This window comes from Sinocyclocheilus anshuiensis, unplaced genomic scaffold, assembly GCF_001515605.1.
Source record: "Sinocyclocheilus anshuiensis isolate Anshui unplaced genomic scaffold, SAMN03320099.WGS_v1.1 scaffold1290, whole genome shotgun sequence".
In the NCBI taxonomy this organism is placed as follows: Eukaryota; Metazoa; Chordata; class Actinopteri; order Cypriniformes; family Cyprinidae; genus Sinocyclocheilus; species Sinocyclocheilus anshuiensis.
In genome coordinates, this window is record NW_015558599.1 from 9578 (window position 1) to 23852 (window position 14275).

The following is a 14275-nucleotide window of genomic DNA, read 5'->3' on the forward strand; positions in this document are numbered from 1 at the left end:
TAATTTGACATCGTTCTCTCTTCTGACTGCCGTTATCAGTCTCTCTCAATTTTTTTCCTTTTATCGCAAGTCATGAAAACACTATAGTGGAGTTTTTCTTTTGCTATTTGAGCAAATGGGAATGCAAAAAATATATTTGTGGTACTCTTCCATTCACTGCTCTTCAAGTTAACCCAACTATGACAACTTCCGCTGCCGAGAAACCCGGAAATGTGAAAAAGGTCCATATGAGAGGGGCCAAAAACCAACAAACTTGATTTAAAGTCGTGAGCCGAATGTAAATGTTGCATTATATCTAGCTATAGGGCCTATTATATTAAAATATACATTTAAATTTATTCTACATTTCAAAATTAAGCAAAAAAAGTTCAAAGAAAAAAATAAATTAGAAATGAAGATAGCCTACTGTATGTTTCAGTGTCTGAATTGGGCATCTCTGATTAAGCTAATTAAATGGGATATGTCAATAATTTATTATTATTATTATTATTATTATTATGTTGCTTCAAGGAGCTTTTTATTCGCATTTGGCACCTTTTTTGGCAGTGTTCATTTTTGCTGCTTAATGCAATTTTCTGCTGCATTGTTTCTGATGAAGAAATGTTGATATATTACTAATAGTTAGTCAAGCTAGTTTCCTTTAGCACAGATCTGACCCAAACAAACAGCTAAAGTGTGGCCCAGATTAGTCTGACAGCCCAAATCTTTTTAGTCAGAACCAAAACAGTGCCATAATTCCACCTGTAGTGAGCCAAATAACAAAAACACAAGCAGCCCATACATGTATATGCCTGTAAAGGGCTGACGACATATGGCTGATTGACCAACAAACATTATTTAACTTTTTCAACAGCACACCTATTTTTTATTTAAAATACTCATTAGTGTAAATCTGAACTCTTTGATTAGCTGGTTCTGGATTGATTAGGGTTGGAGCTGACATCTGCAGGGTTGGAGACGTATAATTAATTGATATAATTAATATCATATGTTGCGATTAATTGCTCATGCTTTTATCACGGTATACAGTATTATCACGATATTGAAATTTAGTTTTAAATAAGTGCTGTCATAATACAGTATAACAGGTTTAATAACTTTTTTCTTATAACAAAAATAACTGAACATTTAAATGCAATAAAGCAATACAGAAACATGTATAAAGTTAAAAGTTTTACACAGATTAAAGTGCAAAAGAACTATAAAGACCAATAGGTATCACTTTACAATAAGACCTCATTAGTTAACCTTAGTTAATGCATTAACATTCACAATGAGCAGTTATTAATCTTTGTTAAAAAAATACAAGTCTTAGTTCATGTTAGCTCCGCAGCAGCAGTTTACTGTCGGGAATTTGTCACGCCGCATCCAGTCAATAGGTTCTATTGTATTTTGTCGCACCACTCGCGTCCGGTGTAGACACCGTGTTGTGTTACACTGTAAAAAAAAATTATCTTGGGAGTGTTAAATACAACCCATGAAAATCAGTTAGATTGTACTTAAAGGTACAATATCTAAGATTTTTTTATTAAAATATCCAAAAACCACTAGAACTGTGTTATATATTTTGCTGACTTGTGTACTTACATTATCCCAAATGTTTCGAAGAATGTTTAAATCCAGAGAAATAAGCAATTTTAACTAGTGACACAGACCGTGTCTATAGTGTCATTGTGTCGCATGCCAATGACGTCATAACCCCTCAATTTCCGGTTTTGTTTTGTAGAAAACATGGAAACACCAAAGACGCTTTTATATGTTGTGCGTTTCAATAGACCGGTGATGACCGCACAGAGTAGAATTATAACAGAACGTTCAAATGTATCTAGCATGATAAAACAGTGCTGCTTTACCCCACATACGCACGACTGTAAGTAGCAGTGGCGGCTCATGGGTTTTAAAATAGAGGAGGCACACTAATTGTATTGGTCTGGGATCCCTGCCGATCATTATTATTATAATTTGCTTAACCACTTTAAAATGGCTTTTTGGTTGCTTTTAGTCAGAAAACATAAAGAAAACGACACACATACAGCAAGATAATATAATTTCACTTACCTGGCCTATCACTTGAAGCAAACATCCATCCCCAACAGATAAATAACAATTTATATGTTTTAAACACTTTATGTTTAGATAATTTCTATTTTGCGGGAGTCCCGCGAATAATTTTATTCTCCTGCATCCAGCACACACACGAGTCTCTTCCCGCACTCACCCATCAAGAGTTGTCCCGCGCCGCACCCTGATTCGTTGGGTCCCGCGAGTCCCGCGTTACTCCCGCGGGAGTGCAGGTCTCTAACTGGAAGGAGCGGAAGCAGTCGACTGTGGCATAATAAAAGCTCCGCTGCTTTCGAGCCGTGTGTTGCGCTCATTCAGCAGCCTCGTTTCGCTTCGACGTCTTTCAGCCTCACCCTGCTTCATACTACGACGTTAATAAATCTTTAATACATTAGCTCATCCATGAACATGTTTTCTGCCTGAGTCCCGTCGCATTGCATCGGCTGTGGGGATGAAGACCACAACTCCCATGATTCCATACTCAGTCACAGCGTCATCAAACTATGCCTTTGTCTATTTGTTTATTTTGAATACGCACCCTCTAGCGGCGAAAATTACATATTGACACTTCGTGTGTTAAAATGAGAGGATTCGTGAGCACGCAATTTCAGCACTGTGGTGAGTAGATTCTTACTTAATCACCTCTGATTGGCCATTGCGTTCCAGAAATCAACAGCTGAGTCTGTGATTGGCTACATTGCGCAACCGTGTTATAAATAGAAACTATGCCTAGCTTGAGCATGTCAATCATTTTAATGTTAATATTAGTTGTTCTTTTTGCTTTTGTGCAACAGATAACTTACAATTTATATGTTTTAAACACTTTATGTTTAGATAATTTCTATTTTGCGGGAGTCCCGCGAATAATTTTATTCTCCTGCATCCAGCACACACACGAGTCTCTTCCCGCACTCACCCATCAAGAGTTGTCCCGCGCCGCACCCTGATTCGTTGGGTCCCGCGAGTCCCGCGTTACTCCCGCGGGAGTGCAGGTCTCTAACTGGAAGGAGCGGAAGCAGTCGACTGTGGCATAATAAAAGCTCCGCTGCTTTCGAGCCGTGTGTTGCGCTCATTCAGCAGCCTCGTTTCGCTTCGACGTCTTTCAGCCTCACCCTGCTTCATACTACGACGTTAATAAATCTTTAATACATTAGCTCATCCATGAACATGTTTTCTGCCCGAGTCCCGTCGGATTGCTTCGGCTGTGGGGATGAAGACGACAATTCCCATGATTCCACACTCAGTCACTGCATCATCAAACTACGCCTTTGTATCTTTGTGTTGAATACGCGCCATCTAGCAGCGAAAAATTACATATTGTGCCTTTAAATATATTAGTTAGCAAGTAAAATATATAATAATGGGTAAATTCTACTTACACTACCTATTTGTTTACAGTAATAACTGCAAAACAAAAAAAATAAGTAATATATACCCAAAAATATTAGCTCAAAGTATGCATGCATGATTCCACAGCCGAGGAGGACCCACCCTAATAGCAAGCAACCAGAGATCCAGCTGCAGCCCCGCAGCACACACGATCCAGGTCACCCGTTTCAGGCCAGAAGTGAGGTGAACCATATATGGTTTAGGGCGGATCTGGTCTTTTTCGAGTCACACCAGTTTTGTAGCGTAATGCATGTTCTTTTGTTAGATTTAATACGAGCTATTTTCGAATGGATTTTTGATAAGATTTATATGTACAACCTTTAATAACAATACCTGAAATGCTAAAAATGCACAATCTGATCATTTATTCATATTCATTTTGATCAATGTATTTAAAAAATGTAACATCATTTTGATAGGAGTCATATGCACAGCCTTTAAAGGGTTAGTTCACCCAAAAATTACAATTCTGTCATTAATTACTCACCCTCGTGTTGTTCGAAACCCGTAAGACCTTCGTTCATCTTCAGAACACAATTTAAGATATTTTTGATGAAATCTGAGGGCTCTCTGACCCTCCCATAGACAGCAAGGTAACTACCACGTTCAAGGTCCAGAAAAATACCAAGATGATCAACAAAGTAGTCCGTGTGAAATCAGTGGTTCAACTGTAAAGTTACGAAGCTACGAGAATACTTTTTTATATAGAATACCATCATTGTGATCAGCATTTGCTTTAGTTGGGCTCTTGATTCTTTGTACTTTAATGTTAGGTTTTCATTGTCACTTGTAAAAATGTGTTAGAATACATTTGTTGAGGCAACGAAAACTAAGATCCATTGGGATCAGGTGATGGTGACTGTTATCATTGTTGTATGATTATTTAAATAATTGCTGTGTTTTTTATGTGTGAATAATGTGTGATACTACAGTTAAATTAAAGCAGTGGTATGGCTATCATACGTCTATCAATTAACAGACAATACAAAAAAAATAACTCATAAAATTGCTGAATCAATTAGACATCAAGAATCAGTGTATGGAACTCAACAATGGTGACAATCAACAAAAGAAAATTTTATGCTGAAATGCATGCTGGGTATCAACATAGTACAAAACTCATTCATGACTCCTCCCAGCATGCATTGCAGTTGATCTGTTTATCTGAATTAGTTTAATGTTTGTCACCATTGTTGTGGTTTGTTTGATGAGTGTTGATGTCTAAATCTTTCTGTATATTTTGCCTCAGTATCTTTGCATTTGTGAAACAGAACATTTACATCAGTAATGAAAGATCAGCTTCAACATTTTTAGTATTATTTCTCAACTTTATTACAGTTTGACACCCATCACAAAAAATATTGTACTCCTACTTAACTTTAAAACATCTCTTTCTTTATTAATGCATAAGTGTTTATATTGAAACACTATTGTAAGCACTGAAAGAGAATTAACTTAGAACATTTACATCAGTAATGAAAGATCAACTTCAACACTTTTTAATATTATCAACTTTATTACAGCTTCGCTTGTAAGGCTCTCTTGTATGTTTGAGGAACCCTACTTTATTTATTTATTTATGAAAAAGAGGGACTAGTTGATTTGTTGTTGTTGTTTTTTTTGTTACAGTGTTTCACTGTAGAGTGATTATAACACAACTTTGTCAGATTTCTGTTTATTTTCTTTTTTTTTTTCGAAAACAATGGGCATGACATTTGTTTTTAAATCATTAAATTCACCCCCATTTACTTCCACTCAAAGTGCCTCACCGCGATATTTATTTATTTACAATTTTTAATTTAATTTAATTTAACCAGGTATGACATTTCTGATTTTAAATAGTTAAAAAATACGCCCCCATTTACTTCCACTCAAAGTGCCTCACAGCAACATTGATTTTTGCCTTTTAATTTAATTTATTTCTTAATTTATTAAAGAATGAATAAATTCATGTATGTATGTATGATTGAAGGCATGAAAAAGAGGGAGGAGTTGACATGTTGTTTTTCTCTAGTTAATGAATGTTATGGCAGAAATGCTCCACTCTGTGGAAGTTTCAAGGAAGCGTGAATTTTTCTTGGGGAGAAAAAAAAGAAGACTTTTAAAGGGGTCATATGACATTGCTAAAAAGAACATTATGTTGTGTATTTGGTGTAATGCAATGTGTTTATGCAGTTTAATTAAAGGGGTCCTATTATGCTCTTTTCCAAAGTCTTGATTTTATTTTGGGGGTGTAAAAAACACAAAAACACATTCTTTTTCACATATTTTACTCTGTGGAAGTTTCAAGGAAGCGTGAATTTTTCTTGGGGAGAAAAAAAAGAAGACTTTTAAAGGGGTCATATGACATTGCTAAAAAGAACATTATGTTGTGTATTTGGTGTAATGCAATGTGTTTATGCAGTTTAATTAAAGGGGTCCTATTATGCTCTTTTCCAAAGTCTTGATTTTATTTTGGGGGTGTAAAAAACACAAAAACACATTCTTTTTCACATATTTTACATTATTACAACACCTCTTTCCCCAGTCTGGCATGAACGGCTCGAATAGTTCCTGCATCAAATGAAAGCCCGCCTTCTGAAATACGAAATGTGCTGTGATTGGTTAGCTGGGCCAGTGTGTGTTGTGATTGGAACTAAAGTTGAAAAAGTGAAAACGCATAATAGGACCCCTTTAAATAGTTTGGGCAGCTCAGGCTCTGAGATAGATGATTCACAGGGCATTGTTCATTTCCCCAACGAATGAATCTTGAATCTCTCTGGAGGAGTCGACTCAGCGATGCTTCGGTCTGTGTTTGTCTTCGCGTTGTCAGCCATATTAGCGTCCTCCTCCATCTCGACCACCGCTAACTTCAGGACGTGAATGCGTCAGGCCTTCTGTAGGGACGAAGAGGCTAAACGTTTTCGATCTGTTGGAAAGAACGGTATCATATCCACACAATGGAGGCCGTCAAGGTGTTTAACAGCGAGGTTTGTATGATATTCATTTGTATGAATGTAGACACGATAAACTCGAGGGTAGGCCGCTGTTGTCATCAAGCCGGTTTCATGGTGCAGGCCATATATTTCTTACATAATCACAACATTTAATCTTTAAAAGTGTGTTAGGTATGTTTGAGTCTTTGCGTTGCACGTTAAACATTGAAAGATAAAATACTTCATACTCCAGATTACTGTAACTTAGTTAGCTTGGCTTTTTTTGTTCGTCATCAGTGCGCTCAGCATGTTGACAAAAACGGGTCAGGCAACTAAAAGTAATATATATATATTTAATTATCTATAGTATTTTATTGCTTAGTTATAATTAGCCCTAATTTATGAAGTCCTGTTAATACAAACGCTAATGTTTCCGCTTCATGTGCTGCTTGGTGAGCTGCCTAACGTACCTAGACAACGTTAGGGCATCATAGGCCCTAGTTAACAGCGTTTTTCGGCATCAGGCGCGTTTCGAATGAGCATAAAATGCTGCAGCCCCGGGAAAGGCATGTGATGCCCTAAAATATTTTAGGTTCTCCTAATAGGCTTTGAGACACGGCCTTTGTTTTTGTTTTGTTTTTTGCAACTGGATTGCTAACAGTTAGCAGCAGACGATTAGAAGTGCTACTGATCTTTATTGGCATCAGTAGTTCTATGAAAAACATTCATGGAACCTTTTTAATTTCACAAAAAGTTTCTCTATAGTAGAAAAAAAGGTTCTTTAGGTTAATAAAATGTTCTAAACATGGTTCTTTTAAGAACTGCTTACTAAAAGGTTCTTTGAGGGACCCAAATGGTTCTTCTGTCACATCGTTGTGTCACACCCCACACACACAGCCTTTAAAACCTTAATCTTAAAGTGTAAAATAGCTTTAACCTCAGTTTTATGATAGACTTAACTTTTTGTATGAATTAGCTCATGTAGGTCATATCATATAACTAAATAGCTAAGTGTTTTCTGTATGAATCCACTTGGGCTATCTGCATTTGAAATTGGAATTAAAAACACTTAATGAGCTATTATGTGTATTTTTATGTTAAGCAGTGTGAATTCTATACATGTAGCGAAAATGGCAAAAAATAATCTAAATTAAAAGTATATCATATAGGGCTGTGCAAAAAAACGAATGTAATTTTCATGCGCATCTAGTCAGTAAAGCCGCTTCTGTGATTAGTAGTAAATCTCCAGCACGTGCTTTCAGATGGAGCGGCATTTACTACACAGAGCCGTAGTTCACTGACAAGCTACGCAAAATCACATTCAAAATCGCAGGTGATTCATTGCCGATTATGAACGCGATTTTGTGTAGCTTGTCAGTGACGCATGAAAATCGCATTTGATTTTTTGATAATATCATATCATCTTAATGACTTGAAGCAGACTGTTGTCTAAAGGCTGGGACACACCAAGCCAACGGTCGACCGTTGGCCAACATCGGGCCGACGGCGAGCGACGGTCGGGCTAGTTTGTTTGGTGTGTTCCACTCGTCGGCGGCAGTTTGCCCGATTCAACATGTTGAATCAGCGTCGGGACCGTTGGCGCAAGTGAGAGCTCTGATTGGATGTTCAGTTTAGCGAACGAGTCAGTGCCCGAGAATTAAAGCGAAAGTGATGAAAACAAGCATGTAACTGAAGGCGGTACAGACAGAAGGCTTTTAAAATGTTACGTGATCTTTCCCAATCATTCTCATACGCAAATGTTTTCAGAACAACATGAGCCGCTTAAAATAATCAAAGTTATCAATGTTACTGATATTCAAAATGGTAAGCAAGTGCTGCTTTGTTTACGTTTCGTATATCTGCATTTATCTCGTATATCTTTGTTTCGGTTTCTCCTTTTGAATGACGAATATATACTATTGATAGCTGCTGATATAGACAGTTAATTCCTCTCACGCATGCGCAGAACGCACGTGTTAGTTTGCCGTCGGCTGTAGTCTGTGCGGTGTGTTCGAGCGCAGCTTTTTGGTCCGACGTGAGGAGACAACACCGTCAGCTTTCGTCGCCGCTAGTTCTTTGAAGTCGGCTTGGTGTGTCCCGGCCTTAAAAGAGGACAATGAGATTTTAATGCACAAGATTGAAGTATTACAGTTAGGGATGCACCGATATGAAAATTTTGGCCGATACCGATAACCGATAATTCTTTATTTTTGAAAGCCGATAACCGATATGTTGGCCGATAAATCTATATCCAAATTTTATATACTTTTTGAGAGCCTGATTACAAAAAAGGTCTCATCATTAAAAGCCACATCCCAAACACTATACCGATATGGTGGCCGATATATCGTGCATCCCTAATTACAGTATTTTTTGTTATTTGTTGTCTGTTATTAAAAATATGAATTAGCCTACTGAGTAGTGTGTATATATAGTGTAAATACATGAATGCATCCAGGTCACATTGGTATAAACGGATAATAAAGAATGTAAATTGCAATGTTTTATGTTTTTCAGCTGTACTCACTGAATGAATACAAGCCACCGATCTCCAAAGCAAAGATGACCCAGATTACAAAATCAGCAATTAAAGCTATAAAGGTAAGTTTAATAACAAGGTAACATAACATTACAACAGTTTGTATGGAGTCCCTCAGCTTATTAATCAATTCCCATTTATGATGTAGTCTTAGATTTATCCCCAACTAGGGTTGCAAAAAAGTGGAAAATTTCCAGTAAATTTCAGAAATATTCTTTCCAGGATTTTTTTGGAATATTCCAGGGATTTTTGGAAAGCTTCCGTAAATTTACCGGAAATCCACTTCCACCCCTTTGCAACCCTGTCCCCAACACATTTTAAATTATGACTCAAGCGGTGCACAAGCCAATAATGGCATTATTGGTGAATTTCCAAAAGACTTAGCTATAGTTCTGCCTAAAATGAAAATGAATGGATATGAATTATAATTATTAAAGATAGCTAACTTGCACATGAATATAATAGTCAAATGTTCAACAAAATTAGTAGAAAAATACTCTCTGAAATAAAAGTTATTTACTTTGCATACCGTTTTAGTCATGTTTTCCCGGCAGTGTGTAGAATCCATAGTGTTTCCACACTTGGGATTCAAAACGTGAAAGGTGCAGAAAAAATTCTCGAAGGGGTTTGATCCTCTGCCTCCGTCATGGTTTTGCTTTCTCGTGCTGGCTTGAAATGGATACGACGTTATCTAACACCGCGGTGCTGCGCAGACCAATCGTTGTATGACATCAAAGCACCGCGAGAGCTACAGAGAGCAGACGGCTCCGCGTGCTTTCGAATCGCTCTCGCGGTACTTTGATGTCATACACCGATCATCTGCGCGGTGCTGCTTCAAGTCGAACACACCTATACATTTCGCCCTCTGTTGGAATAAAAGCAGTAACGTCTCCCCACCACCTCTTAGGAAAAGTAAAATAAGTAAATATAAATCCATTCTGAAATAAACCAGTTGATTTTTTTAAATCGTTTTAAAAAGAATCGCGATCGTTAGGTGAATCTATTTTTTTCCCCACCCCTCAAAAAAAAATTATATATGAGACTCCCCTCTTCCTCCTCCACTCCACCCACTACTACACCCACTTTTGTAGCATTTTTCAATCCTGTGTTGAGAACTAAACGGTGCTGAAACACGGGGTTTCATGATCCTTTAATACACTTACGAGGTGTTTCCCCTAGCTCATGTCCACATGACCATATTCAGTTGACATTCTTCACATAACACAATAATGATGATATTTGTGAACTGTAACTGAGTTTATAACATATAGTGGGGTATAAAAAAATTAAATGCCTTCCTGGCATGGTTTTAGAGGACTTTAATGTCTGTTCCTGCAGAATATTCTGCCTCATAAGTTAACACTTAATATGTGCTTTATCAGTTATAATGTGATTTTTAAACTGTCCTGTTGCTTCAAAACTATGGACAAGCAGTTGTTATGCTTTCAGTAATGTAAGATGATAATTTAAGAGTGATGTAATTTAGTCTGTGTCAGTATTTCTCTTATCTTTTTGAATAAAGTGGGTGCTCTCTGTTGTGTCTTCTGCAAGTATTTTGTGTATCTCATCTTCAGATAAACAGACGGAGAAATAGTTGCATCAATTTGATTATGCACTTATACGTTTCATCGAGAGTGAGACAACAGAGTGCTAACAGAGAGAAAGTGCCCACCCACACGCTGTTCTGATTGGCTTTGTTTTGTGATTAATTTTGTTGAGTGATGTAACCTTGTTGTGTCTTCTGTGAATAGATAAAATTGCTTGTCAGTGGAATCCTATCGCATCGTGACATGCTGATAGCAGTTATTCTGCTGCCTTTAGCAGTACAATGTCATGTACTTGAATTTCTGTTGTTAGATAATTGGAAGTCCTAGGTAATTGGAAAACTTTATCCTAAGCCATCCTAAACTTTAGGCCTTGATGGTAATAACAATCATAGACTCTTTTTTTTTTTTTTTTTTTGAAAGTGAAATAAAACCGTATAAACCAATGTTATTTGCATTTCTATGCAGGGTCAGTGCTGCATCACTGCAAAAAACATTTATATATTTATTAGCTGACTTATCGGCTGATATATCGGCCGATTTTACATTTTTCAATTTATCAGCACTGGCCAATAAGTTATTCTGCTTGACTATTAAGTGTAAAGCAGGACTTTTATTTTGATAGCACTCAGAACGCCAGCGCTTTAGCGAAGACAAACTGGAGATCACATTCTTGGACTTCATTAGTTTACTGTCTTTGCTTAACAGCTATGTCTAATAAATTATTAGAAATGTTAAACAATGACAGTAGGGTAGTCTGTGTTCGAACATACACCAATTACATTACTCTCCCACTGCCCCCACCATTGGTTATAGAGATAAAAGCTATTTAGTTCATTTGGATGCTACAATTTATATAGGAGTCAGATTTCACTTATGTGAGACGGGAGGCCTTTCTGTGTGGAGTTTGTATGTTCACCCTGTGTCAGCGTGGGTTTCCTCCGGTTTCTTCCCACAGCCCAAAGACATGCAGGTTAGGTGAATTGAAGATTCTAAATTGTCCCCCCCAACTTGTAAGACAGACTTGTGTGTGGATTAACTTGTGTATGGAGTAACTGGTTCTTGCCATGAATATAGCCATAGATGCTTGAATGGCATTAAGAAGAAAATAAGCAAACAAACTTATCATGTGAGTACAGTAAGGACAGATGACTGACAAGGTGTTGGCAGAGGATTTAGTGTCGATGCGAAAAGCATATTTGGCAGACTTTCTATGTTTAATGTAAATGAGTTTGTCTTTGTTTTATTGGTGTGTTTTTCATAAAAAATAATAATATAAATTAACCACAAAATTAAGTATTCCTTTTAAAGAAAGGGGGAAATCCAAAGATCCTTTTTTTGTAAGTGTTACAACACTCATGTATATACAAAGCCATATACATGACATATAAAATATATAGATTAAAAAGTGTATTTATATATAGCATATTATCCCAAAAAAAAGGTATATGAATAAGTGTAGCATGGCCATGATTTAAGAACAAATTATACATTCATGAATAACAAGTAAATATATGTATATATAAATTAAAAGACTTTCCTTTTAAATGTATAGCACAGTAATGGAGGCAGCAACATTCACTTTGGATAAAAGCATCTGCTAAATGAATAAATGTAAATATGATGGATAGGACAGAACTAGAAAGGCTATTAATAATCTTTCATTGTGCAAAAGTATTAAAATACGAAAGGCTCAATACAGAGTGGCACAAAGCGCTTATGCGCATCCCGTTCGCAGAATGATGCACTTGAAGCAACACAAAGTCGCAGCGCTCCGCATAAGAGTTCAAAGCACACAGAGAAGAGATACTGATGCGTAGTATATTATATCTGTGCAATAGTTTGAGCCTTTTCTTTTAACTGTTTTAAACTTTCATCGTCTTGACTATCGTAATCGAACACGACGCGCAGTTTGAATGCTGAATGGAGAAAGACCGATAGCTGCAGCGGAGAGAAGAGTTTACGTTAACTTGAATTTAACGACTTAAATATTCATTTGTACCTCACATTAAACTATGGAACGTCTTCAGAACACTTGGAATGTAGTGCACGAGAACTTTATGGTGCTTTATTATGTTTTTTGCCTTTCGTGGGGCTTAACAATAACACAGAATAGTATACGCACAATATCGGATTTGGATCGGTCTCGTCTGACCGATACCCGATCCGGCAGAAAATCGGAGCAGAGACTGAGTATCAGATTGGTGCATCCCTAGAACATATGTAACTGAAAACTGAACTTTTACATTTTTTTTTTTTTTTTGTATGGAAAATAGCATGTTATTTAATTGTTTAGTCTCACAGTTTTAGCAGCGCATGCACATGCATTTTAACCAGTTAATTAATTTTTTTTAACCAGCTAATGATGCTTTATTTTAAGGCATGCAGTTACTATAGGGTTAAGATTAGTGTTTAGTTTAGAGAGAGTTGCGTTTATTTATTCATAATTTATTGTTGTTACTGCAGTAACACACTACATGCAATGTCTAACAGGGTTTTTCCTGGGTCAAAACGGGTCTTCGGTGGTGGCTGATGGCCATCCACACGCACACACAAAGTAAAAAGTACCCTACCCCCATGATCTGCGAGCCTGACCATAACTGAAATAAATGCAAAGAAACAGTTTATTTTTTATTATTATTTTAACTAATAGTCTAATTTTCTACCTTAGGCTACATCTGAATAAAATTAGCAGCCTGCTAACAAATTGCTTTGTGCTGGTTTCACCTCACTCCAGTCTAAACTAAATTATTTTATAGGTAATTTACTACACATGGTCATATAAATAGCTTAAAATTACTGTGGATTATGAAGGCTCAATCTTATATTATTATTAAGGTTAAATCTTTTTGAGACTAAATCACACTTGCAATCTCTTTTCTGAGGTGTTCTGAGTAAATTATTTACTTATACACCGATTCAGACAGTGACGTCTTGTGAGTTCAGTGTTGGACAGATCAGTTATTTCAACCGTTTATTAAAATGAATCGGTTCAAATGAGGCGTTATGTCGTGAATCGGACATTAGCGGATGTGGACGCATTGTGCGCTAATCTCGGTTGTTAGGACATTGCAAAAGATTTGTCAACATGGAAAATACTTAATCACTGCATAGGATTTTTTTTTTCTTTTATTAAAAGTTAGCAGCATGTGCGAAACGGTTGTCAGAAGATAAGGAGACATGTTTTTTAGCACAGTTTACACCGCCGTTAATTAATTTAAGTAAAAGAAAAAATCTCCAAATGCGCCACATGAAACATGGATTCAGTCTTCCGGCCTTTTACCATCATGTCAGTTGATTTTGAGGGAGGGATAGGAAAGACAGTTATACAGAGAGAGTGCACGGGGAGGGGCTCTCTGCCCTTTCTCTCCCTCCCAAATTACCATCATTTTAACATTGCACTTAAAACATTTTAAATAACAAGTTAAAATAAAATGTTTGAAAAATAATACATTATTTTTAAAAGTTTATCTGGGCAGAAACTACACTTTTACCTCAGACCTCACATGCGTTTTCTTCGTGTCAGTTGCGGCGAGTTCAAAAATGACCATGCGAAAGACGAGCAAGGTGTGGGATTATTTTGAATTAGAAGGAAACGCAAAAGGTTTGTGTAAACTGTGTAATGTCAAATTGTCTTACAATAACTCTACTGGAGCGATGCGTAATCATATTCAATACAGGCACGTAGGTGTTAGCTTAGAGGCTGACTAAAGCCAGCAAATGTGTCAATCACGTCATTCACTACAGCCCGCAGCCGCTGCGATCCCGTCCGCGCCGTCTATTCCTCTAACGAAGACCCACTTCGGTGGTGGTGCGGGATGTCCAGG

The 14275-nt window shown here is 37.0% G+C and overlaps 1 protein-coding gene across 1 annotated transcript in view; it reads left to right on the forward strand.

Moving 5' to 3' along the window:
- The first annotated feature begins 6198 nt into the window (after positions 1 to 6198).
- The window catches only part of LOC107680102 (protein SCAF8-like), a 46993-nt gene continuing 38916 nt past the window's right edge, over positions 6199 to 14275 (forward strand). Inside the window, exons 1-2 of the mRNA XM_016475871.1 lie at positions 6199 to 6419; positions 8883 to 8966. Coding sequence (XP_016331357.1) covers positions 6390 to 6419; positions 8883 to 8966 — 114 coding nt within the window. The 5' untranslated portion in view covers positions 6199 to 6389. The remainder of the gene's footprint in view (positions 6420 to 8882; positions 8967 to 14275) is intronic.